At 48.2% G+C, this 27,800-nt stretch overlaps 1 protein-coding gene across 1 annotated transcript in view; it reads left to right on the top strand.

Moving 5' to 3' along the window:
* Plpp4 (phospholipid phosphatase 4) overlaps positions 1 to 27,800 on the top strand; it is a 104,472-nt gene that overhangs the window by 20,518 nt on the left and 56,154 nt on the right. Inside the window, exon 2 of the mRNA XM_042701378.1 lies at positions 18,642 to 18,750. Within this exon, the coding sequence (XP_042557312.1) occupies positions 18,642 to 18,750 (109 nt within the window). The remainder of the gene's footprint in view (positions 1 to 18,641; positions 18,751 to 27,800) is intronic.

Here is a 27,800-nt window from a genome sequence, read left to right on the forward strand (position 1 = left end):
AGCAGGTTTGGGAGGGAAGGGGTGGAGAAGGGACTGGCTAGGAGGCTTGCAGATAATTAAATGGCCCTGAAGACCTCAGGGGACACTGAAGAGATGTAAGGACTCCACACCCTGAGCAAACAGAGCTCTGCCACTTCCCAGATGGCACCAGAGAGTGGATGACACCATGCCCAGTGCCTAATGTGGGGGCATCCTTTGGGATGGTCTCTTGCATCTTCCTCCTTCACATTCTTTCTTTTTGTCCCCCAGATCTTTTCTGGTTTTTTAGACATTTTCCCCCCTGGCATTGCCAAGCCTTGTGCCTCCATCTCCGTAAAAATCATGGCATATGGCTTTCTCCGCTCTGGAAATGCCAGGTTCTGCGCATTTGAGCTCGTCTTTTCCTCACACTTTTCGGATCATTTGAATACAGCTGTGTTTCTTTTTTAAATTAGCATATTAGCCGCACAAGGGGGGATTTCACGGTGACTTTCCACGCATGCGTACCATGTTGGCATTCCAGGCCAGCTCCCTACTCCCCACAGCTGTGTTTCTTGACAGCCTGGTGGGGCAGCTAGTTCAGACACCTGCTTTCTGTTAAAGCCAACTCTTGCCTACAGGAAGGCTGGACAGTTCCCTTCAACGTGTTCCATCACACTTGCGTGGGACACACTAGAGACATGTCAGAGGCACAGAGAACGTGGAGAGAGGTAAGAGAGCTATCTCAGGCTGCGTCGCTCTTCTTCCTGGTCTCTGTCACTTGTGCCAAGTCTTCAGTCCTGGTTTTTGCTGGTTAAATTTTTGGAAAGGGAGTCCAATGAAGTTTTGGTGGTGGTGGTTGTTTGTCACACTGAGATTGGCCTTGAACTGTGATCCTCCAGCTCTCAGCCATATGACAAGCTAAGATTACAGCTGTGAACTACAACACCTATAAGTTACCATACCAATCCTGATTTATTTTTTAATGAGTAGCCACTCTCCCCAAATGTTAAAGACATTGTTGGGAAATAGTAGCCCACGTAAACTTCATCATGAGCCTTGGTGAATTGCCTACGTCCTTTTTGCCTCCAGAGTGAATCGTGAGTTTCATTTTAGCGCCAGGAATGTGAGCTGCCTGCTTTGAATGAGTCCAGGAGAACAGCTTATTCCAAACCAATCTCTCTGCCGCTGCGTCAGCACTTAGGGTCACTGCCCGAGGGCTCCCTCTCTTTACCTCAGCAACTCTAAAGGTATGCCACCTAGGCTTCAGATTAAATTCCATAATTTCACATTTAAATGTAAGAAAGAGAGCTAGGTCAGGGTTGTGGCACAAGGCAGAAGAGCCCTTCCTGTGTTCAGCATTCATGCTCTGAGCAGGTGCATGGGCCTTGCTCCTTAGTTCTGACCCTAGAGGAAGCCAGGTCACATGCCACAAGTCTATGGCTGTGGGGTTGGACAGCATTGCCCTGGTGGACTGTGAGCCCTTGGGAGACGGGGCCTGCTGGGTGGTGCGGCCATCATAGATGCCCAGGGTAACTGAGTAAACAGTGATGGCAGTGAGGTAGACACTGGGTAAGGGAGACACCGTGTCATCTCTGAGAACAGGGAAGGGAGGATTGCCTTCTTTTCCAGGGCAAAGCACACCGAGGAAGAGACTAGATCCCCCGTGGGTTTGCTACTCTGTCAGCTTTCTCGGTAGGTGGTGCCTGGCTCCTTTCTTCTGCACTGGGCCTTTTGGAAGCTGCTCAGGGAGGATGAAGCAGGGATGTGGTAAACTTAATAGTGTGTGTGTGTGTGTGTGTGTGTGTGTGTGTGTGTGTGTTAAATTTGCAGACTCATACCAGCTAGCCAGGTCCCCATCCCCATCAGACCCATGCCACAGCTGGCTGTCCTGTCCTCTGGGGACGGCTCCCTGGAGGAGGCCCAGGTATCAGGCGCCCCTTCCTACACCGTGTGGCTGCCCTGCCCTGCCCTGCTTTTACCCTCACAGATCGAGCATCCTCTTCCCAGCCATAGCTTGAAACAAGAACTCTTCACTTTTATTTAAAGAAGAGATTTCCTGCAAAACGAATGTAGGCTCAATGGAGGAAACTTATATCATGCAGTGAGAAAAACAGAAAGAGAATGAAATAATGTATGCCCTACTACTTAGAGAAGGCCAGGTAACATTTTGGTTTGTGTTTGATTCTTCCTCCCCTTCAGTGGGACACAGCAGACACTTCTCATCAGAAATCCAATCCTGCAATCAGCCTTTTGTTTACCATTATGCTCTGCACACCTTTTTTTCAACAAGGACATCCTTCCTCAGCATGTGTGTGTGTGTGTGTGTGTGTGTGTGTGTGTGTGTGTGTGTGTGTGTGTGTGTGTGTATTGGTACTGGACCTCACAATCTCACTTGACTTTTTTCCCTCAAGGCTGCTGTTCTACCACATGAGCCATGCCTCTACTTCTGGCTTTTTTTTTCTAATTAATCAGAGATAAGAGTCTTATGGACTTTCTGCCTGGGCGGGTTTTGAACCTTCATCCACAGATCTCAGCAGATTACAGGTGTGAGCCTCTGGAGTCCTGCAAGACAATGGCTTTTCATGCATGATATTGAGTGTCACTGACAATGTAAGTTAATGTTTGTTAAGTCAGTGCACTGTCTACACTGCAATGAGCAGAAAGCAAGCAAGGGTGAGGATACTGAATTCCAGCACATAAATAAGAAATAAAACAAAAGACAAAAACATAAACTGAAGCCAGGCTCTGGTGGTTCACACCTGTCATCCTAGCTACTCGGGAGGCTGAGATCAGATCGAGGTTTGAAACCAGCCGGAGCAGAAAAGTCCATGAGAGTCTTATCTTGAATACCAGAAAGCCAGAGGCATTGTTGTGGCTCAAAGTGGTAGAGTGCTAGCTTTGAGTGAAAAAGCTCAGGGACAACACTCAGGCCCTGAGTTCAAGCCCCATGACCTATAAGAACAAGCAGACAAATGAAAAACAACACTAAAACAAAACAGGCCATTGTCTCTATTGTATATAACAAAAAGATGCCAGTGGCTCATATCTATAATCCTTGCTACTCAGAAGGCGAGGATTGTGATTTGAAGCCCAGCCCAGGCAGGAAAGTCCCTGAGAACTCTTATCTCCAATTAACCACCAAAAAGTCAGAAGTTAGAAGTTTGGCTCAGGTAGTAGAATACTATCCTTGAGCAAAAAGTCTAAGGTGTAGTCCTCAGGCCCTGAGTTCAAGCCCCAGGACCAACACACACACACACACACACACACACACACACACACACACACACATGCTTGTGTGTGTGCCTAGCACATGTGTATGCATGTGCATGTGTGCACATATATACACATAGATGCTAAGGATAAACTATGATTGGCCGCAATGCGGTGACAGTGACAGGCAGGGAGTTGTGTTATTTCTCGGATGTCCTGAGGTGGGAGCCTTGTTTCTCATGCACGGCCTGGACTGGTAATTGTTGTGGATTCTTTCTCATAGTTTAAAACATGTTCTTTATTGCGGCGTACTGCCTAAAGCAGGTTAGATATCTCCTTGTGATTGGCAGCTGCCAATCTGCCTTGAGAGGAGGCCGTGTCCCCCCTGTGAACAGGGTGAGAGGCCGCAGGTCTGGGCTGTGAATCTGCCTGAGATGTCTGTGTGATGGGGTGCTTGTCAGATGGCGGCTGGCTGGGCAGGGAGGGCGGGGCAGCGGAGTTTTGAGGCAGCTGGGTTTCACCATTCTCCTTCCTAGGTGTTGCCCCTGGAGCATAATGGCCAAGGCCTTGTGTCTAGCCCAGTAGTTAGAAGTGTGGCAGGAACCCCAGCTGTGGCTGCACAGCTGGCACTCAGCTGGGGACACTGTTCAGGGACATGCTTTGGGACTCTGAATTTGACCTCTTCTGTCCGAGGATTTTGTCAGCAACTTAGATAAAGGCATCAGGACCAGGCTTATTAGATTTTGAATGACACAAAGCAGGATGGAAGGCTTATACGTCAGGTAATAGAATGGAGAGTCGTAAGAATCCGGACGGGAGTGATGGGCCAGCATCCTAACAGGATTACACGTGGATCTGCTTGGTCCGCATGCCACAGGAGAGGCCTAGCTTGAAGCCGTTGGGAACCTAGGAAAGTCTGTAGGTTTCCTAGATGCTAATTTTTAAGTTAATTTTGTCTTTTCTGCCATCACTGCAGTGGGACATTGGGTATAAAGGCAATTAAAGTGGACCAGCCCTACTAGGGACCAGCCCCTTCCTACCTTCCCTTTCTTCCACTCTCTCATTCCTCATGGTTGTATGCCTCAGTGGAGTTTTGCTTTCTCTGGGAGCGTTTCCTGATTTCAAAGCAGGCTGAGTTCTGCTGTCTTCCAGATGTTCTAGAAGTTTCCTCAACCCTCACCCCACACTGTAGTACTCATCCACCTCAACCTTGGTGGCCAGGGTCTGACGATCTGCCTTCCCCTTGGACCCCAGAAGCCTCACAGGCAGGGGCTCCGGTTAGATGCTCCACTCTGAGCATGACCCTGAGACTATGACAGAACAGCCATGTCACCTGGCTGGTGACCGTTTTCTGGAATATGGAACAGATTCTGGGCCTTGGTAGGCCATCAGAAGTGACAGCCTCGTAGGCCTTGCCTTGTGGAAGGCAGTGGATTGTGGCTGCTTGGCCCGAGAGTGGCAGAGGCCTAGGTGAGGGAGGAAGGTGGGAAGGTGGTGCGGGCTTTGTAGAACTGTTTTCTGGAGCACAGAACACGGCAGGAGGGAGAAGGGAAGACCCGTTCCTTGAATGGCAGATCTTTCCGAACAGTTGGAATTCCAGCCATGTGTATTTCTTCTTTGTTTTTGGGGTCCGGTTGTGGGGCCTAAACTCTGGGCCTGGGCGCTGTCCCTCAGCTCTTCAGCTCAAGGCTAATGCTCTACCACTTGAGCCACAGTGCCTCTTCCGGCTTTTTTTTTCTGCTTATGTGGTGTTGAGGAATCGAACCCAGGGCCTCATGCATGCAAAGCAAGCGCTCTACCCCTGAGCCACCTTCCCAGCCCAGCCATGTGTATTTCATACTTGCTAAGAGTCACCTGTGAGCTGCGCATGCCCAGTGTGTAGAGAGGACTGACACTGAATCTCCTGGGGCTGAGCATGCTCAGCGTGTGGAGAAGACTGACAGTGAGTTACTTGTGAGCTACGCATGTCCAATATGTGGAGAGAAGACTGACACCAAGTCCCCTGTGAACTGCGCATGCCCGGTGTCTGGAAAGGACTGGCACTGCATCCCCTGTGAACTGCACATGCCCAGTGTGTGGAAAGATGATAAGACATTGCGGCCCTGTGAACTGCGCATGCCCAGTGTGTGGAAAGATGATAGACATTGGCCCTGTGAACTGCGCATGCCCAGTGTGTGGAAAGATGATAGACATTGCGTCCCCTGTGAACTGCGCATGCCCAGTGTGTGGAAAGATGATAGACATTGTGTCCCCTGTGAACTGCACATGCCCAGTGTGTGGAAAGATGATAAGACATTGCGGCCCTGTGAACTGCGCATGCCCAGTGTGTGGAAAGATGATAGACATTGGGCCCTGTGAACTGCGCGTGCCCAGTGTGTGGAAAGATGATAGACATTGCGTCCCCTGTGAACTGCGCATGCCCAGTGTGTGGAAAGGACTGACACTGCATCCCCTGTGAACTGCGCATGCCCAGTGTGTGGAAAGATGATAGACATTGCGGCCCTGTGAACTGCACGTGCCCAGTGTGTGGAGAAGCCATTGACTTTGGAAGTGGAAGGGCTGGAAGAGTAAGGGGAGAGTAAGAGCCACCGTGTTCCTGGCTCTAGACACATGACATAGGGAATCCCTTACAACCTCCCATGGGGCTGGGTGCGCTTACCATCTCTGTAACCGCAGAAGGTCTAGTAAGGAGCCATCAGTGGCTGTAATTCTGCTGCCTGTGGACTAACAGCACTTCCTCCACTAATCTTGAGTGGAAGAACCTTTTTGCTTGTGGCCACAGACTTTGTGTCTGCTAGCAGAGGCCTCGTCTGCCCTCTCTGTCCATATTTTGGGGCTGGCAGCTGACTCTTCACTGCCCAGGTGCAATAAATCCCACAGCCAGGTCCAGCAGGGAGCCCAGCCAGTCTGCATTGTCAACATAGTCATTCATCTTCTCTGGGGAGGGAAGGACCTCACCGACCAGAAGTGACAACCTTGAGTTTTAGTGTCTACTACCATTTGCTGGCTGTGTAGCCATGCTCCAGTCAGTCACTAAACCTCTCTGACCTTGGTAATAAAATGTAGTTAGACTCCTGTTTAATAGAGCACTTGGCACAGTACTGCTTGATAAACTATATCTCCTATTCCCATCCACGTGTAGGGTCCCAGATTGGTTGCTGTTGATCAAAGTTGTTAGAAATGTTGTCCAGAGAAGCTGAGCATCTCCATCTCTGCCATCTCTGCCACCTCTGCATTGTGTATGTCGTCCCCCCAGCTTTTTCTGCCCGGTGGTAAGATGCCAACGCAGAGAGAAGGGAGGGAAACAGACCTTCAAACTCTCTTGGCCTTGTGCTGTCTCAGAAAGGATCGTAAACTCTTTGTCATCTTTTCCAGTTGTCATGGAGGCTGTGCATGTGAGTGTGTGTGTGTGTGAGTGTGTGAGTGTAGGAGGGAAAGGCCCCTCAAGGGCCTTTAGTTCTTTCCTATAGTTCTCTTCTGTTCTGAACATGGTGATGGACCAGTGACTGGCATGGATCTCAGTAAGTGAATTTGTGCGTGTGTGTGTGTGTGAAATGACAGAGTAGGATCATACGTTCATTCAGTGAATTCTTTTGGCTGCCTGTTAGACAGGAATCTAGACCTTTGTGTCCAACAGTGAACAAAACAGATGAAGCCATGGTCCTCACAGAGCTTCTATTCTATCTGGTAAACGGCTTGGCTCCACTAGCACACAAACATGAATGGTGTGTTTGGCGATGGACAACACAGGAACATGCCAGGTGAGGCACGGAGGGAAGGCTGGTTTGCAGAGGAGATGTCACGGCAGGCATGACTGTGTGATCATGGGCTGGGAGGAAGCGAAAAGGGATCCAGGGCCGTGTGTGGGGAAGAGCATTCTGGGAAGGAAGAACTTGTCTGGTTGCCAAGTTTCCAGGCCCTCAGACTGTGGGTGAAGTGGAGTGAGAGAGTCAAAGCCATAGCAGCCCTCAGGAACTGCACAGGAGTTCATAGGTTCTTGGCTTGGCTGGCTCATTCCTCTTCTCTAACCTTTACTTTCCAGGCCTTGGCGGTAGAGACGTACCAATTTAGATCTGGAGTGGGCCTGTGGCATTCACAGGTTGGCAAGCCTCTAGAGTCCTTCCACCTTCCTCCATCTCTCCTCCCAGTTGTTCCCCTGGGTCCCTACACCCGCCCAGGCCTGGGGACCAATGGACAGGTCAGGAACAGAGCGCTCCCATGTGGTTCGAAAGCAGGGGGTGAGTTTCTTCAGGTTTCAGCCTCATCTGGTGGAAGATTGAAGTTAGAAGAATGAGCTAGAGATTGGGGACCGAGCATGGGGGTTGGTAGCAGTGAAGGAAGGTGGCTTTGAGAAAGGGGAGCTGGTATAGTTTGCTGGACCATGCAGCTCAATCATCTACCCTGGCAAAGGTCTTTTGAGGACTAAGTGAATTGTTATAAAGCACTTAGAAGTTGCTGTGAACGCTGTGAACTTAGTGCTTGACAAACGGGGTCTGAGACCCTCCAGGGGAGGGCCTTGGGATGGCTTGGGAGAGACAGGTGCACCGTCTGTAGTCCTGAGTTCATGGGGCCAAGTAGCATCAGGTAACGCCTGTGTGGAACAGAGTATTCAATTTGCAAGTTGCTTGGCCCAGGAGACCTCAGTGGGATGCAATGCTGGCTGCGAAGCTGTTACCATTGCTGACATTCCCTATTCCCTATGCACGTCTGCATGTTATTTAAGTAACAGGAAAAGAGAAAGGGAACACAGGATCTGCTATGCCTCCCCCCCTCCTTTACCTGGAGCATTGCTAGCAATGGATTGTTCTAAACAGCGTGTGGCAGACTCATGCTCCTCTTGAGCTGCCGGTGCCCTCATCCTGAGCCTGGGCTGCCTGATGCAGCAGTAGAATTATGGTTTTATCCTTCCTGTGGGGAGATTGTCCTGCAGTACCTGTGGGTTCTGACTAATCAATCAACTAATTAAACCACCAGTTACAAGTGGATGGGCAGAAGAGGATTGGAAAGATGCATTGTGATGGGTCTCAGAATTCACCCCTGCTAGCTTTGATAAGGAAGGGGCTGCACGCCAAAGACTGAAGGAAGCCTCTAGAGGTTGGAAAGGTCCAGGAAATGAAGTCTCCTTGAGAGCTTCCAGAATGCAGCCCTGCTAGCCCTTTGATTTTACATAGGTGAAACCTGCATCAGACTTCTGTCTTCCAGAGCTCATGCCTAATGCTATTACGTTTGTGGTGATTTGCTATAGCAGCGGACGCAAACTGAGACTGCCAGCTTTGAAACCTGTGTCTTCTTCCTAATCCTGGGCTGTATCTTATTCAGAGGCCTAAGGCCTAGAATGGCCTCCCAAGCTCAACAGACCTTTGCCAAACTCATTCTACCTGCCTGTCTGGATGTGGTCCACCAAGAGTGGCTTCTAAGGGACAGGGCCTTCCTTCTAGCCCAGGATGGTTTACAGGGAGGACAAAGGCACCAAGAGATACTGATAGGAAGGAGACAGAGCGAGCGAGCGAGCAAGAGAGAGAGAGAGAGAGAGAGAGAGAGAGAGGACTCTCTCAGGCTGCCTTCAGAAGGGAATCTCCATTAAGTAGGATTCATATATGATACTCACCACATATGTATGGTATCTGAGTTTAGATAATATGAATTTCATGTAAAATTTTTTTAGAGACTGTTCTCGATTCATTCAGCAGGAAAATAAGGCACAGACAAAATCAAAGAATATTCCAATAAAAGTGAGCAAGAACAGTGAATAGAATACAGAGGTGTGTCCCTGGGGCCTAGGTTGTGATCCGCAAGGCGGCTCTGATCAGGGTGCTCTCTCATGGCTGCCCAGCAACCCTGACTTAATTGGCTTGGGTTGAGGCCTTGGCAGTGATATTTTAAAGATGGAGAACTACTGCTCCAGGGGTTTTTGCTGTAGTTAGACACTACCAGGTCCTGTGATCCATTAAAGGCCACCCAAGAAGCCCTCTTATCTCACAACTGGTGAAGCAGATGCCTTCCCCAAAGTCATCCATGCCCTGGCTGGGTTGAGACCCTGCTTTGAATCCAGACAGACCTACCAGCTTCTCTCGGGAAATGCCTTTCTTTATGTCCTCTGCATTTTCTTTTAAACATATTTTTTAAGCCAGTTCTGGGGCTTGAACTTAGGGCCTGGGCACTTAAGCTTTTTGGCTTAAGACTGACACTCAACCACTTGAGCCACAGCTCTACTTCTGGCTTTTTGGTGTTTAATTGGAGATAAGAGTCTCAAGGGCTTTCTTGCCTGGGCTGGCTTTAAACTGTGATTCTCAGATCCCAGCATCCTGAGTAGCTAGGATTACAGGCGTGAGCCACTGGCACCCCGGTAAAAGATCAGCTTTTTTTTTTTTTGGTCAGTCATGGGGCTTGAACTCTGGGCTTACGTGTTTTCCTTGTGCTCTTCAGCTCAAGGCAAATGCTCTACCACTTGAGCCACAGCGCCACTTCCGGTTTTCTGGTGGTTTATTGGAGATAAGAGTCTCAAGGAGTTTCCTACTGTCTTCGAACTGTGATCCTCAGATCTCAGCCTCCTGAGTAGCTAGCACCCTGGTAAAAGATCAGGTTTTGACATACAACCTGGATCCACTGTGCCTCTACGTCAGCCTTTATCATCTCTTGAAGCAGCAGTGCCAGGTTGCCATGCAAACATGGACTCTGGGTCAGAGGTGGTGCTGGGATCCGGCTGCATAAACCCTGCATGGCCTTCAGGAGCTTTGCTTTGGCCATCTGTAGATGGGACATTTTACGAGGACATAGTCCGTAATAGTTGTGAGGGCCAAAAGACATCTGCATTTAATGTGTCCAGGACCATGGGTACAACAATATTATGAATAGCGCTGTGTTTTAAAGTGCTGTTGGCATAAGGAGGGGAATGGGGCAGAGCCAGTAACAAACAGGGTGGGCCATGATTTGGGCAGTGGGTCTTCCGCTTCCTTTAAATCACTTGATAACAGTCATGGTGCCCACTGCTGGACTAGGCCAGGAGTGAGCCTGAATTTAGGGACAGGCCATGGCACATGGACAGGGAGATTGTTAGATTCTGATCAGAGGCTCAGCGTACCCGCCCTCTCTGAACTTCCCCTACCCACCCAGAGGTTTGGCCACCACTCACCCTATCAACCTGGAGGGTTTTCCCACCACTTCCTCCCTCCCTGTTCAGACATTTGCGCACCATTTCCCCTGCCTGGGAAATGCTGTCTCCTGCAAGGGGTCAAGGCTTATCACAGAGCTGAGCTGTGGTTAGCTGTGGAATTCAGAAGAGATCGTCTGCCTTCTCTTCCATTGTTTCCTTTCCATAAAAATTCTCCATGCAAGTAATTGCAGAATGGGGGTGATGAGGAAGGAGGATGGGGGAGGTAATTGTGGATAAATCAGCTTGATTACATGCTTTCCCAAACTTGATTACCCAAAACTTGCAGTGCTGTGAAATCTCGAAAGGATTTCATAAGGACCACAGGTTCCAGGGAAATCCCTCCTAAGTCTCACAGATATGGCAACAGGTTGAAAATGGCAAGAATAAGCATTCTTCCTTGGTTTTTATATTCCCGAGAGATGAGAAGTTGTACTATATATATATATATATATATATATATATATATATATATATACACATATATATATGTATATATATATATACACACACACATATATATGAATATACATATACATATGTATATATAGCACAACATATATATATATATATATATATATACATGTACATATGTATTGTTTAATTTTTTGGTAGTCTTGAGATTTGAACTCAGGGCTTCATGCTTGCTGGGCAGGTGCTCTACCACGTGAGCCATACTCTAAGCAATAAGTGCTTGGAATGTGTCAGGCCATTTCTGGGTGAGCATCACAGCCCATACTCCCCCCCCCCCCACCCCCCGCCCTCCAATGTGGGCTTGAGGAAGAGTGGCCAGGTCTGAATGCTGATCTCTCACTAGGAATTTGATAATTGCGGGGGGGGGGGGGGCAGAGGGAGCTGAACATGGAAAGTTAGAACGCATTCTACTGTGGGTGCATTTGTCTTAAGTCATTCATCCAACATGCAAGCAGCAATGGCTACGCTCTCTGGGGACAGGCCTTGTGCACAGTGAGCTGGCTTCTGGGGCAGCACCCATGAAGTCATGGAACTGTTAAAGGCTCCCCTCCCAGATGGATGAGGAGCAAGCAGTCAGAGCCGCCATGAGAAGGATGGTGCACGCCACAGGCACCGTCAAGATGGTAGCAGCTCACAAACACATGCGAGTGGGTGGGGAAGACGGTGGGCTGACGCCTTCCTCGTTTCCCTCATCCACAGTAGGCAGCTGCTGCTTGGCCCCTTGGACTGACTGTAGAAGGCAGAGCCAAGGTGAGCAAACCAAATTCCTCCACAGAAGCTCAAAATTCAGGGTTTGATGCAAACGTTCTTGGTGTGTAAGTGTTGGCCATGACTTGCATTGTTTTATAACAGCAAGGAGCCCACACCAAACACAGCAGCAGGCTAGGTTCAGGCCAAGGGCTGCCAGCTGCCAGCTACCAGCCTCCAACTAAAGATTCCATGTAGCAGGAGGACTGGGTCTTTATAGAGGCAGCTGCCATGGCTTTGTGATTCAACTGAGCACCAACTACCTGCCAGACACCGTGCTAAGTGCTAATGGTATAGTTGGATCCAAAGCAGGTAAAAACCCAGCGGGGCATGGTGGTGCATGCCTGTCATCCCAGCCACTTGGGAGGCAAAGGCAGGAAAATCAAAAGTTCATAGCTAACCCAGGCAAAGTTACCAAGCTACAGGCCCTGAGCCCCCTGAGCTCATGCAGATGGGAGCTTTGTTTGAGTTCAGGCCATAAACACCTTCCCGGTCTTCTGTTTGCCTGCACGGGAAGGCATTCTATGAGCAAACAAAGGCCCAAAGAGCGATTTTTTTGACTTGATATCTAAAAGAGAAAAGCATAAAGCATGTTTCCTAATTGCACAATAGATGCTCCTGATCCAGCCTGTCCTGGGTGGGAGGCAAAGCACTTACACATGGGCTCTGCATGTGCTCAGCAGAACCCAGCCACACTGCCTGGCAGGGAGGAGGCACATGGGATGTATTAGTCCTGGGAACAGGGGCTGAATGCATTCATTGATTGAGTGGCCATCATGACAGGCTAGCTCTGTGAGCTATGGAACCGACAACCTGCTTCTGGAAGGATCTTCCTCCGAGTTGGGGCAGCTGGCTCTGCCCAAAGGCAAGAGATCATATTAAATATTCTCCTCACTCTCCTCTCTGAATCCCTTCCCCAATGCCCTTCCCAGCTTAAGAAGGCCTAAAGAAGGGGGGGAGGGGAGCCAGATGTGCTTGGTGCACACCTAGAGATGGAGGTGTCCTGAATACTGGCTTGAAGCCAGCCTGGAAAAGAGTGAGACGCCCTATCTGAAAGACAACTAAAAAGCAAAAGGACTTGACTCAAGTGATACATAGAGTTCAAAGCCCTAAGTTCAATCTCAGTACTGTCCCATCCGCCCCATACCCCCCACCGCTTTACCCCCTGCAAAATACCAAAAAAGTAAAGTAACACATATTTGCATTTCTGGGAAAAGCAGCTACCTTTACTGAGGCTTTAATGACCTGGGTTAGACAGATCTGACACTTAGTACTGTGAATTTAAGAATATACTATTCAGAGGGACTCTAGTGGGCGTGGCAGTTGTGGGGGGTGGAGGGATATGATGTCTCTGAGAGGTTGAGTGACTTTTCACACTCCAACCAGCTGCAAATGCCAAAGGCAGTTAAACCAAGGAGTTAAACCAAAGGAGTTAAACCAAGTCCAATGGTCTGCTTAGGTTCCTATTTCTATAATACCTAATGGTTTCTGGTGGTGGAAAAGGAAGGAGAGGGCTGACACTAAACATACACCATGACCTTGAAGCCTCTCAGAAGGGGCCAGATATCAAGGGATTATTGGCAAATGCATAGAATTGTTTAGAGAATGATAGGGAGACTTGGGCTTATGAACTTGCCTTGGAATTAGGGGAGGCCCTGGTGATAGTGACATCATTGCCCTTGACAATCTTGTTTTCGCTCTGGAGTTAAGCTCAGCCATTCTTCTAGTTTCCCAGCTTTGAGCTGAATCTGTGGGTGTGTTCAGCATGTGGACTGTGGTAGATTCGTGCCTTGCCACAGCTAAGGACCGGCTTGTCATCAGTGGCTCTAGATGGGAGAGGGACCCAACCTGGACGTCTCCAAGCAGCGTGAGGATGTGTCTCCAGGCTGTGCTCAGGCAGCGTTCTAAAGCCTGTTACCGAAGATTTTCATGTCTCCTGCCCCAATCGGTTGTGAGTCAGCATTCCTTGACTGTCGTCTCTACATTGGGGACCCCGGTTCGTCCACAGGAGGGTGCTGCATGTATCCCAGAATTCATCCTTGAATGTGTGTTAGATGAGATGGGAGTCTGTGGTCTGTCTCCTTCTGTGCCCTTCCCATATGACGCATACATACCCTAGATTGCTGCGTTGGGGGGTGTGCTATGGGAATAGGGCTGGCCGCAGGGAGGGTGGGAGGAAGCAAGTGTCAGCAAGCACATAGGTGGTGTTGGGGTGGGGGTGTGAGCCTGGTGCTAATTTGGCCTGAGTCTAGATGCAGTCTGGAGACCTTCCAGTGGTGAGGTCATGATTTTATTTGATGCCAGGATAGAAAAGCGATGGAGGGGTCCCAGTGGTGACTCTGTGTCACCTGCTACTTGGAAGTGAAGACTCAGGTGGCTCAAGGAAGCAAGGCGGGAGGTGATTGATAATTTGCCATGGAAGAGTAGCTGGGAGCCCAAGCATACCCAGAGGAGAAAAGTGTTTGGTTTTCTGTTGTTTGCTTTGTCTCCTTTCCTGTGTTAGTGCTGTGTTCTGCTTGTTTCTCATTTGTTGGCAGCATCTACATTTCCTTTTCTTCTTTTCCACTTCCCTGTGTCTTAAAAAAAGAAAAAAGCATGCTGGCCCAGTGCTGGTGGCTTATATCTGTAATCCTAGCTACTCAGGACTGAGGTCTAAGGATCGTGGTTTGAAGCCAGCCCAGGCAGGAAAGTCTGTGAAATTCTTATCTCCAACTAACCACCCAAATCCAGAAGTCGAGATGTGGTTGAAATGATAGCGCATTAACCTTGAGACAAATTTTAAAAAAGCCCAGGGACAGCATCCAGGCCTTGAGTTCAAGCCCCAAGATGAGAACAAAACAAACAAAAGGCATGTTTTTTCTTGCCTTCAACTCATTTAAACTCAGGTTTGATGTGTGTACAGGGGAGTAAGTTTTACGTGTTCGATGTATGTGTGTTTGCACATAATTGTGTGCATATTTATACTTGTTTTATGTATGCATACTTGCAGATATTGTATGTGTGTATATTTGCATACGTCATGTGTGTGTGGTATGTAGTTCAGGAGGATTTACATGATGCATGAACTATGCACGATAAAGAGCGAATTGCCAGGCATAATTAGGATTGTGTCTTTGAATTTTCACTATGTATATTTTACAAGCTTCTCATTCAAACTTCTATCATAAAAAATTAATGAGAAAACAAGTAATACTATTCACACTTCGCCAAGAAGAAATTAAGATACACATTGAGGTAGAAAAATCCCTCAACTCAGCCAGCACAGGAACAGAAGCAGGAATTGTCTTAAAACCCAACAAGTTAGTTGACCTTAGACAGTGATCGTTTCCACGGAAGCAAATGGTCTGTTTACTTCTGTCGGAACTCCATGATTTTCACATAGAGATATTTGACCTACAAAGTAGAGATAGCTTATTTTCATGTAAAATGGTGTTGACAGTAGTTAATGTTTTGTGAATTCTTAGAGCGTGGGGAGAAGTCATCATTTGGAAATGAGACTGGCACTGGCGGCTGGTTTATTTATGACAGTGAGGAAAACATGAGATTCCCACCTGTGCAATCCTGTGAGATAGCATTTTTTCCCCCTTAGCAATCAATAGAATCTATGCTCTGCATCTGCTGAATTCCCACGCCTTTCTATACAGCATGCTTCCTTTCCATTTCTTTTTGGTCATCCAATCTGATGACAGTTTAGAAATCATAGCCTACTGCTAAGCATCTCCTCTCTTGAGGAGGCAGTAATCCACACAAGTGGAGCGTAGAGCCTCCTGCCTTCTGCACACAGTCACCCCGACACTTCTCATAACCAGAGCTCAGTGGAGCTGGACAAACATCGTTCACTGTGAAGACAGCAGGTCCAGCCCTCAGACCTGGAGGAGAGCAGGATAGATCTCTAGACACAATTCCTTTGTACACTAAATTAGTGTAAAAATTGATCCGCCAATAGACCTGTCCAAGAATTTTGGACATTAGACATTTCTTCCTGCATTATGGTTATTGGGAATAAAAGTAAACATATGTAGCTTCACACATCTTCCAGTGGTCAACGTGTTGCTACATTTTCTTCAGCTGTTTATGAGAGTCTAGCTATTGGTCGCTACACTGGCCGGGCATATGCAGACATCCTTGCAAGAATTACTAATGCCGGTGAGGCTATTTTCCACTGCCTGGAAGGGTCCCAGATTACTGTACCTTTGAATTGTTTTTTTTTTCAGATTTGAATCTTTTGTTTTTTTCTTCTCCCATAACTTATGTGGGACCTGGGATGATCTTAGGGGCTTTGTGAGGTGGGTTAGATCCGATGTGGTTGAGACCAAGGTAACATTGCAGGCAGAGAGAAGGTTGGTGCTCCTCCTTCCCCTCCCTCTCATCTCCCCCCACCCCCCAGCTCTCCAGCACAGCAAGGTCTTGGTGAGTTCACTGCCCTCTTTTCCCTCACAGAGGGAGATCAAGCCTCTGAGGTCAGGCCTCTGCTCACAAGGCAGTGTCACAGGCTGGGACTGGGTTGCAGGCTTCCATTCCATTGCCTGATTTTGGTGCTTACCCCCTTGTCTAGGGAGGTGTTGACACGAAATTTCTTCACCAGTCAACTAATGTAGTTTCCCAAGGGAAAAGTCACAGGAGTAGCAGAAGCAGGACAAGGCAAGACCAGTGAACCCAGCCCATACTCGACCCAAGTTGACACACCCTGGCTTGTCCCTGAGGACACTCGGTCTCAGACAATCCCATTCACAAGAATCCCCTGTGAGTTTTGTTACCTGTGGATTCAGATTCAGTAGGCCTGGGGTGAGACCAGGAACTTGTAGTTGATAGGGTCTTCCTTGTATCTGGATCTGCAGTGTCACCAATGTCCCCCACCCCCCACAGTTTCCTGGTTATATTAAAGTTTGGGGGTTCTCTGACCTGGCACATGACAAGGCGCATGTAGAGGACACTTCAGGTCTGGGCCTGCCCTGTCTTGGAACATTTTGGAATGTCTCCAGGACTTTCATCCATGGCTTGCCCTCCTCTGCCCCCGTGAGCATCCATGAGCCCTTGGTCCTCTGAGCAGCTGCCTTACTGTCTGGGTTTCTGAGGCAGACACCGGTGGCTGGAGCTGGGCGGAAGAAGGGACATCTATCTTTCTTGGTACTGTTGCTCCCACAGGGTGTAATTTGCTTGATAGATGTGTTCTGGCTGCAACTACTCTGGGTAGGGTGAGAGATTTGTGAAAAAAAAAGGCAGGGTGCACGGGACTTTAGAAAACATTGCATGCAGAAAGTAGAACCTGGAAGACAGAGAAGATGGGAGGTATCGAGTTCTTCAGCCCTGTGGCTCCTGAGGAATAGGGGGGAACAAATGGGAATGGCAGTCCTGGGAAAGTGGGGACCATTGTAGTTAATAATGCACTGTGGTGGCAGATGGTGTTTTAGCTGTAGCTTGCATCTACCTGCTTTTCAGTCATGAGATGTTCCCTGCCTACACCTTGGCCAACAGATTGTGTTACCTTCCCTCCCTCCGATCTGGCTGACTTATGCCTCACAGACAGAGGTGGTGCAGGCTGCTCTGTGTGGCTCCCGGGCAGGGCCAAGAGAAGCTACTCTGTTTTCTGCCTGCTTCTTTCAGGATGCTTATTCTGGGGGAGGCCAGTGGTGGTGAAGGATGCTGACTCCCTCCTGGACCACAGTGCTGGCAAGGCATGTGGAAGGGCTCAGGGAAGCGCTAGCAGGACTCCCGGATGTCAGCTGGCATCAGTGGCTGGCCTGTGGCAGCCAGCGTGCTGAGAAGCTTCAGTGTCACACACCGAAGCCACATGAAAGCTAAACCTCTCTTGCCTTTCTGATCCACAAATGCAAGAGCCAACAAAACATTGTAGGGGGCGGGGAGGGGGGGATCATTATGCAGGCAGTGGAGTATTGTTGAAGCCGAAGTTACTCTAAGTAGGTTATGCACTCTTGAAGACATTTCTCAAACAGAATTTGTTGAATTTCATGTCCTTTAAAAATGTTTTAAAAACACTTGGGAGCAGGGAATAGGCTGCCACAAATATCAAGCAAACAGAATCATGAAAATTGCCTGGTGCAAACATTCAGCTGCAGGCTACAGCGGAACCACCGTGGTGATAAAACGCCAGCTTCTGTTGACGTTCTGTTAGGCATCCGCGTGCAGGCTCTTTCCTTTGGTTTTCACTGCAGCTCTGTAAGGTGTGTCCCTCTTCCAGATGGGGGACCAGCTCTGTGTCTCCTCCTCTGCTCTGCTCCAAGTCCCATCCTCTCCACTCTTAGAGTAACCGCTTTGACTGGGATTTCCCATCCCCTTTGCTGAGTCTGTCATTGACTTGGCCAGATTGGAAGTTCCTTGGCTTGGCACTTGAACCCTGCCTCTCCTGGTCCTGTGGCTTCATCTGGTCGTATCCGAAGCCTTGTCACCCAGTAGAGATTGAGCAGGAGAGCTGGGGGGGGACGCTGATAGCTGAGAGCCAACAAAGCAAGCGCATGCCTTTTCCACCATCACTTCCCTAGTTTCCCCCTTGCCCAACCAAGGATCTCAGGACATGAGTGGGATGTCTTGAGGAATGAAGAGGAAGGAGGCTTAATGCTGTTAAGTCAGCAGACCCAAAACATATGTTTTTTGACATTCCTCTCCAGCCCCCAAACGACCAACTTCTCTTGGAATCTTTTCACCCTCACTCTGCCCCCTAGAGGAGGTGGTGGGCACAGCATGGTGCCTCGAGGTAATGTGAGGAGAAGAATGTGGACAGTTGCTCTCTTAAGAGCCATTTGCTTTCTCATGCTTGTTCCAACTTAAGCCCATTTTCTTCCCAGAGTCTGGCCTGGCCTTGCTGTCTCAGACATGCCATATTACACATTAGCTTTTGCATTAATTTTCAGTTCCAGGTTCTTAAGAGTCTCTGTAGGGCAGCCTCAAAGCCATTTCCTGACTCAGAGAACTGATCTTTGTTCTGAGTCTTTGTCATTCTATGGTTGGAATGGGCCCAGAAGCAGCAGCAGGGCGCCCACACTGGAGGGCAGATGTGTTCCCTGTGGAGGGGTCTACTTGGGTCAGCCTACCGCCACCCCTAGCACAATGCTCAGCTCTCATGATCTTTGCTTTGTTTCAGTTTTACAGAGTTTTTGGATCCATTCCAGCGAGTTATCCAGCCGGAAGAGATCTGGCTCTATAAAAATCCTTTGGTGCAATCAGACAACATACCGACTCGCCTCATGTTTGTAAGTACCATAATTTCATGGCTGATTTGACCCTTCTCCCAGGTATAAACCCAGTGGGCTTTCATCTTTGCTTTTCTAAAACCCCTGCTAAGATGGCAGTCCGCTTGGAATAAAGAGAAGGTGGGTGGCCCGTCACATTCAAATTCAGTTCTGAATTATGATGGCTGCTGTTTAATCATGTGAGAAAACATAATTTCCCAAAACTTTGGAAAGAGAAGGGACTCATGTACCTGGGCTATGCCAAACTGCTTCTGAATATTTACAGTAAAAGAAAGAATAGAAAGCTGGGTGCTTGTGCCTCACACCTGTAACACTAACTACTCAGGAGGCTGAGGTCTAAGGATTGCAGTTTCTAGCCAACCTGGGCAGGAAAGTCTGTGAGACATGTAACTCCAATTAACCACCAATAAAGCTGGAAGTAGAGCTGGGGCTCAAATGGTAGAGTGCTAACCTTGAGCAAAAAAAGCCCAGGGACAGTGCCCAGGCCCTGAGTTCAAGCCCCAGAACTAGCAAATGCACATGCACGTGTGCACGCGCGCGCACACACACACACACCACACACACACACACACACACACACACACACACACAGAGGCACACAGACACAGAAACACTAAAAAAATGACAAGAATTTTATGCCCTTTGTTCCTGAGACTAAGTCTTGATTTTGCCAAACTTAGGTACCATAGGTAGTTCTGTTAACTACTTTTCTGGTTCTAGCTGGTCAGTTGTTGACCACCAATAAGATTAGCCCCTGAATGGTGTCTTGTGTCCTTCTTCTTCTAGAATAAATAAATGAACAAACAAACTAGCTGGTGGGGATAGCAGGATTATATTTCTACCTGCTCGTCCTGGCTGACACTGGAAACATTTTACCCTTCACTTCCTCAGTGTGCTAAGAGCAGGAGCAAGGACAGTCTCACTTGGTTCCACTCCATCTCGATGAAGAAGGTGTCATGATTGTCCATACATTGCAGGTATAGATCTTCAACCCAAGGATGAGGGAACTTCCCACGAGATATGACATCTAGTGAGGAGCAGTACTGCACCCAGGCCACCAGCGTGGAGTGCTGTCACTATCTAGTCTTCTCTATGAACTGTCCCTGTAGGCAAGAAGCAGAGTGTCCACAGCCACTTCCAGATGCGAATTAACCCCAGGAGAATTGCCGTCAACCCTTTCCATAGCACAGGAAATATTTAAGCTCCCAGTGCTGTGGAGCCATAATGTATCATTTGGATGGCCAGGCTTGAAGGTCATTCCTCTTGACCTGTCATTGTGTCTGGGCCTCTGGAAACTGAGATGAAATTTCGAGAACTTTCATAGAACACACGCAGGTAAATTTTGCATTTTGAATGAAATTCCTCCAGTTTTAGGTGGGAAATCTTATTAGCTAATGATGATTGAAAAGATTTCTGTATCTGCAAACTCCAGGATGCCTGGAACATCGCAGGAACACCGAAATAGTCTTACACTTGCTTTTAATAACTACAGAAACTAGGTTTCTGTGAGTCTCAGGGAAACTGAAATATTTTAATATTTCAGTGGTGGTTGGGAGTAGACCATAACAGATACCGGAGTATTGCAATAAAACATTTTCACTTCTGGACAAATTCAAATGCCCTATAACTCCTGGAGATGAAGGAATGAATCAGTGTGTGACTAATGATTTTATGGCTGTAACAGGAAGAGGCATCTATTTGTCCCTTACTCTCATTCTTCATAAGAATTTACATCTTGTATATTGTATAATACAATTTGGAGATGAGTGTTTATACAGGATAGGGTGAGAAAATTTGTGACTGTGCCCTAGATTTATGAACAATGGGTTGTTTTGAAGACTAGAGACAAGTGCCACAAATATCCTGGCTACAGACACAAATAGGATGGACCATTTTGCATATTGGCAGAAGCAGGAAAGAGGCAGCCAAGAAAGCTGTTCAGTGGGGGTCATGCTCAAAGAGGAGAGGGGCACTCCATCACACACTGATTTGTGACCGCTCATTTCCCAGTGACATAAGTTTAGTCTTATCCTTTGTTAGTAGTAGTTGATGAATTTCTTGCATTTGGTCTGGAGATTTTGTGAGGCTGCATCATAAAATCAGGAAACCCCATGGCTACACTTAACAATATCAGCAACCCCAAGATGAAAAATACTTTGTCATGCCATGAAACAAGGTAGCGTTTGTCACCGTTTGAACCTCTAATTCCTTCCAGTATTTGTAGAAGAGTAGTAAGTGGAGAAGATATGTTTGACTGATATTTAAAATAACTTGATAATACTTTTTATTATCTTTAAGTAGTTGTATAAAGGAGTTGCCACTCAACAGAGCAGGTTTTGACTACAGTGCATCTTGACCATTCTCACCCACCCTTTCCAACCCATCCCTTCCCTATCTTAATTTTAGGTTATGTATTAATTTTTTTTTTGCCATTGAACAAAGCAGTTTATGTGCACAATGCATCTTGATCTGTGTCCTCGCTTCCACATCTTCACCCAACTTTGACCCATGGCTTCCCTTACATTTCTCAATTCCATGGTATAAACAATGAGTTATTGCCTGCTGTCTCCCACTCCCCTCCTTCAATCTTTTACCCCTCTCCTCTTGGCCCCACTTTCCTTCTTGGCAAGTACCCATTTCCTACTACTTATTTTTATTGGGCTTTGATCTTTTAAAAGAATCATTCTATTTGTGCTCTCTCCATAGAATCTATTACCCTTCAGTTAATTCATTTGGAACCCCTTGTACCACCCAGTGTGTTTACTTGTAGATTTATAGGCACATTCCAGCTGCCACAAATGAGGGAAATCAGGCACCCTGTGTTACTCTGGGTCTGGCTTACTTCATTTGATTTCTTTTGAAAGCTCAAGTTTCATTATTTAATACATATGCAGAATCCTGCGTCTCTTTTACTTTGGGTTGGAATGCTTTCATCTAAAGGTAAATTTCCTAACTCTAAGATTTTTTTTTAAAGGAAGCCAGGATTGGCCCAGATGTTTCTTTATTAGGTAATTAGTACTTCCAGAGTTATGGCTCTGTGTGTGTGTGTGTGTGTGTGTGTTAGAGGAGTCAGTTGGTCACATGTAATAAGAAAACTAACAGAATAATGGCCAAGCGATTGAGTTATGTGTGGTTACATAAAGAGTGGATGTTAATGATATCACCAGCAGGTCTCTCTGTCTGTAAAGCCTCTCAACATGAAAGCTAGGCATGGGGGGACTGTGTGATTTCCAGAGTTTGTTTCCCTCCTGTTGATGTTTCAGTGTTCCTTCACCAGAGAGGCTGGCAGAGAGTTCTTGTCAGAAGTACTCGAGTCTTAACATTTCCTGGCAATCTTCACTCAGCTATCCTTACAGAAGGTTCTCATTCAGAAGGGGTCGTGGTTCCTTGTGAGTGTGTGGTCTTTATCAGAGCATGTCTGGAATGCCTACTTGTTGGGTTAGGACAACTTAGTTGGTATTGGTTGTTGTTGTTTTACTATATTCTTTGTTAGCATCTATAGTAGTTTTCTCTTTGTACATTCAGAAGTGCTCTAGGGAGACTATTTTGGGTGAGAAAAGCCATAGGAGCTGGAGGTTGTGGGAAGTTGAATCAGGCATGAAGTACACCCTCAGGGACAGTACAGGCCCGGGGGAAAGATGGCCTAATACAAATTAAAACGAGCAGATGCGGTGGCATGGGAAAACTTCCGGAGGTGTCATTATCCCCATAACAATCACCACCATCACCATCAGCACCATCACCAGCTTCATCCTCATCTTCACTGTCACTTTCATTTTTATTACTCTTGCCAGCATGAACTACTAAAGCAGCCAACACTTCCCGAGGACAGGACTACGCTCATCCAGTGACAAGCAGCATCTCAGCTCATGGTCCTCAGCATTCAGGGAAGTCAGCACTTTGCCTGACTCCATCATTTCAGGATGAAAACGACTTGTCCAAGGCAGGTCTTGTCCTCAGCTGTAATGGCTGGACTGGACCCAAGGGGCTTCCAGAACGCAGGCCCTTCGCCTGGAGCCCAGATGCCATGCTGTCTCCTTGGGGACTGTAGTGGAGGTGGTAGCCTGTCACACACAGGAGAGCAGCTGTGCAAAGGATAGGCGTGGGTGAACAGGAGCACTTTGGACTTGGTAAATAGGAGTCTTTGTAATTATCTGTGGGGTAAAGAGGCAGAGGAAGTGGAGCTCAAACCAGGCTGTGGGCAGCTTCGGGTTAATCACTGTGCAGGTCCGGGGACAGTTACAGTGGGCACACGGATACAAGTGCAAGGCATACAGCTCAGTACCGCGGGGAAACCTTTGAAGAACAGATGAGTGGGGGCTTGAAGCATGAAGGGGTAGTCACAGATTTTCTTCATTTTATTTAAAGAAAACGTCCGCCGGAGACCTGCCCTTTGCCTTTGTCTCTTTAGACTCTGGCCAAAATTATGCCAGATTTCATCTCTCAGAATCTTTCTGACACTGTATTGATTTGCTAGCAGGTTTTATTTATTTTTTAACTTCAGGGACGGAATGCATCCAAAGAAGACAGAAATAGTTCCTTGGGAAGGTTGGAAGGAAGAGAGACAAAACTAGCTTGTGCGAGACAATTTAATGGGATGGGTCTTTTGAAGTCTCTGACAGTTCTTTTTGTGTGTGCGTGAGGGATGTGATTGCTTACTCACAGAAGACCTTCTCCAGGCATATCTGTCCTGAAGTTGTCTTTATTTTATTGTAAAGTTACTGTACAGAGGGGTTACAGTGACATGAGTAAGGTAATGAGTCCATTGCCGATCAAGCATTGTTACCCCCTCCTTTGTTTGTCCCCTACCATCCTTTCCCTCCCCAACTCCTCCCTCTTCCCCCACCTCAAAGTTGTAAAGTTCGTTTTCAACATAGTGTCTTGTTACACTGGGTCAACCTGTATCCTTGTTTCAGCCTGAAGTTGTCTTTATGATCCCTTTGTAGGACACTTTCCTGTCAGGTTACCAGAAATATAGTGATGTTGGCCCTACGCGTTGTCTGATGGGGGTGTGTCTCGGTGACAAGCTCTTGTCCAGGGAACATCCTGACATGGGGCTGCCCTGGTTTTGACCTGATCCTTTCTGGTGGTTGGAGTCCCTTCACCCCTCACATCATCTCTCCCAAACATGGTGTTCAGAGTCTCGTCATGTTCCAGAAGCATCCAGACAGTGTGTCCCCACGTGCGCATTTTGTAGATGGAGCAGGGCTGGGGGTTGTGGGAACACCCTGTGTGGATTTCACTGGTGGATCTACTTGGAGATGTTTCTGATCACTTAGGGGAGAGGCACAGCATCTTAAAGACCTAAGATCTAAGATCAGATGGAAGGGCACAGGATCAAAGGTGCTTTACTGCCACGTGTCTCAAGACAGGATCCTCATTCCCTGTGTTGAGATATTTTGAGTATTGGTTAACATTCTTTTCTGGGATATGAGGAAATAATAAACAACAGCTGGCGTTTGCCCAGTGTGTCAGCTCTCTGTTTGGCTCTGATGGTTGTCAGTGCTGGGAGTTCCAGAGTGGCTACCAAAGAGCAACTCCCAATGTGGCCGGTTGGGAAAATCCTCCGTCCTCTTGGAGACTGCCTCACTTTCCTTCTCTGTACGTGTGGGCTTCCATATCCATATCATGCCCCTCTCTGGGTGTGGACAGCATCCTGCAAGGTGATACACATGTAACACTTTCCTCAGGGTGTGGCACTTAAGTGCATTCAGTAACAATGTGTCAGATCCTAGTGACAGCAGTGAATTCACTGTGGCTGTGACTGTACCCATTTTGTAGATGTTGAAACGGGAATCAGAGATTCAGTGAGATGCTCACTGAGGTGGTAAGTGGCAAAGCTGGAGCTTTAGCCCAGTTCTTCATCAGGGTGTCCCGCATCTTTTCTTCTAAGAGTTCAGCTCTGCAGCCAGTGGAATGGACACCCAGTAAACCAGCCAGGAATTGAGTGGTCCTTCATGATCAAGATTATCGTCTCATTATGTGTGCACTCAGTCTTTTGCAGAACGCTCTTTCCCAGCCTCTTCCCCCATCTGTATACTGAAGCTGTTGGCCAAAAGTGATCCTGAGATTCATGATGACAGCCCAGGATTACGGCAGCCTAATACAGGGTTCCTGGTCCCAATAGCCGTGGGACCAGTTCGCTTTTCTCTCTGGACTTTAGATCTGTGATCTGTACCATGGGTACTGTTTCCCGCAGAGTACTTGGAAGATTTAACATGTGGGAGGAAGCCCCTGACACACTGTGGGTGCTGGATTCAGACCAGTTCCTCCCAGTACCCAGTGGTGATCACTTCAGTCACTACATCTGAGTGCTTATCCGAGTCTGGAGAAACATTTATTATGGTTAAGTCTTCACTTTCTAGGGTGGAAACTGCTATAATTGTGGTTACAGGAGTGGAAATGACTTTAAGAGCCAAGTAGCAAAACCTTGTCTTAGTACTTATTCATTGTGTGTCTTTCAGTATGTTGCTTAACTTCTCTGTGTCTTTGCCTTCTATCCATTAAATAGGAGCATGCTGGTGAGGTTAATGGAATTAATTTATGCAAAGTGCCTGGAATACACGTACCATGGTCTTCTTAAGGCCTCAGTCCCTGCTAGCTTTCGTCATCCTAATCTAGGAATGTCCGTCTGGTCAGCAGCCCTGCCTGTGACACGTGAGCAGAAGCCAACTCACAGGTTGCTGCTGCCTGGCACCCCAGAGTTTGGGAGAGTTGTGGTTCTCTCAGTCCCACTTTTCAAGCACCCCCCCCCATCCTCTTCCTACCCTGGCTTTCATCCCAGGAATTGTGCACTTTTTTGTATTTATAGAAACATTAGGAGCAGAAACAATCTCAGGGAAAGGAGGAGCAAAGCCCCCTCCACTTGCCCAGGTCTGCCTTCCTCTGCCAGGCGGGCACTGGGGACGGAACCGCAGCTCCTTCAGGCCTGAGGAGGAAGCCAGAGGGTGTGCACAGTGTGACTCTCCCTGGCTTGCTGAGTCTGCGAAGGTGTGCACAGTGTGACCCTCCCTGGCTTGCTACATCTGGAAGGTGTGCACAGGTGTATTTTTCTCCGGTTTGTTGAGTCAGGGGAGGTGTGCACATGTGTGACTGGTTTGCTGAGTCAGGGGAGGTATGCACAGGTGTGACTGGTTTGCTGAGTCAGGGGAGGTGTGTACAGGTGTGACTGGTCTGCTGAGTCAGGAAGGATGTGCACAGGTGTGACTCTGGTTTGCTGAGTGTGGGGAAGGTGTGCACAGGTGTGACTCTGGTTTGCTGAGTCAGGGAAGGTGTGCACAGGTGTGACTCTGGTCTGCTGAGTCAGGGGAGGTGTGCACAGGTGTGACTCTGGTTTGCTGAGTCAGGGGAGGTGTGTACAGGTGTGGCTGGTTTGCGGAGTCAGGGAAGGTGTGCACAGGTGTGACTCTGGTCTGCTGAGTCAGGGAAGGTGTGCACAGGTGTGACTGGTTTGCTGAGTCAGGGGAGGTGTGTACAGGTGTGACTCTGGTCTGCTGAGTCAGGGGAGGTGTGCACAGGTGTGACTCTGGTTTGCTGAGTCAGGGGAGGTGTGCACAGGTGTGACTCTGGTTTGCTGAGTCAGGGAAGGTGTGTACAGGTGTGACTGGTCTGCTGAGTCAGGAAGGATGTGCACAGGTGTGACTCTGGTTTGCTGAGTGTGGGGAAGGTGTGCACAGGTGTGACTCTGGTTTGCTGAGTCAGGGAAGGTGTGCACAGGTGTGACTCTGGTCTGCTGAGTCAGGGGAGGTGTGCACAGGTGTGACTCTGGTTTGCTGAGTCAGGGGAGGTGTGTACAGGTGTGGCTGGTTTGCGGAGTCAGGGAAGGTGTGCACAGGTGTGACTCTGGTCTGCTGAGTCAGGGGAGGTGTGCACAGGTGTGACTGGTCTGCTGAGTCAGGGGAGGTGTGCACAGGTGTGGCTGGTTTGCTGAGTGTGGGGAAGGTGAGCACAGGTGTGTTCTTCCCTGGCTTGCTGAAGCAGGTAGGTGCACAGGTGTGATTCTCCGTGGCTTGGTGCAGGTGGGGAGGTGCTGGTTCTTCCACGTTTACCCAGATCAGAGCTGCGTGCCCTTCAGTAACAAGCTGTACCCATAACATATTGGCTTCTTTGCTCATTTCTTAATTCCAACTGCTAGTTGAAGGAATTAGTCACATGGATAGATGCCTCTCTTCATTCTCACTGTGCTCTGAGCTATCCTGAGGATATAGGAGATGTGTACTTTGAAGAAGCCGCGGGGCCCGGCTGTTGTGAGGAGGAGACAGTGCGTCCCACAGTGCTGCACAGATGCTTCTCTTGCAGGGCCTAGCGTGGAGCTGCACACTCCCTCTGAAGGCTGCGACTCCTTTGCCTGCAGAGCTCTTGCAGCAGGGAGCTTCTGCCATTCCAGGTGCTTAGTTCTGGCTTGGGAAGCAGTTGGGTGCAGAAAAGATACTGAAAGGCATTTACCTAGGAAAGTTGTGAAGTGGGTTATAGTAAGTCCAATTGTGTGTGTGTGTTCACTTAGCAACAGGTAAACTGAGGCTCAGAGTTGTGTTGAATGTCCGTGGCTATGGAGCCTCCAGCTGGCCATCTCTTGGTGGCTAGATGACTTCTCAGCCCTCCCCCCCCCCCCCACCCCGCCACTCCCCGGGTCTGTTTGTCCACAGATCTCCAACCTGGTGCCTCATCTCCCACGTAGACTGTGCCATTCTAGTCTTTGACAATCTTTGGGGACATTGTGAGAAACTCTTCCCCACTCATAATTTGGGGTTTTAATTCTGTCCAGAAGCAAATTGGAGTCTCCCGGCTGGCATTGTCTTGTGACGTTTTCTCCTGTTCTCTTAGTCTCCTGTGTAAGGCTTGACTTGGCGAGGTTATTACCAAGTCACTCACTAACAAAGCTGTCTTAGAAGATGCTTGTTAAAAACGTGGACTGGCCACATACATATATTAACAAGCCTTGCAGTTAAGCAGGTGTGAGACTCATCCAAGATCACTCACTTGCTGGAACTGCTCCTTGGATGAATACTGCTTTGGCAGCAGCCCTGGGAAGCTTCCAGGCCTTGTCGGTG

Source organism: Dipodomys spectabilis, unplaced genomic scaffold, assembly GCF_019054845.1.
Source record: "Dipodomys spectabilis isolate Male_0828 unplaced genomic scaffold, ASM1905484v1 ptg000289l, whole genome shotgun sequence".
In the NCBI taxonomy this organism is placed as follows: domain Eukaryota; kingdom Metazoa; phylum Chordata; class Mammalia; order Rodentia; family Heteromyidae; genus Dipodomys; species Dipodomys spectabilis.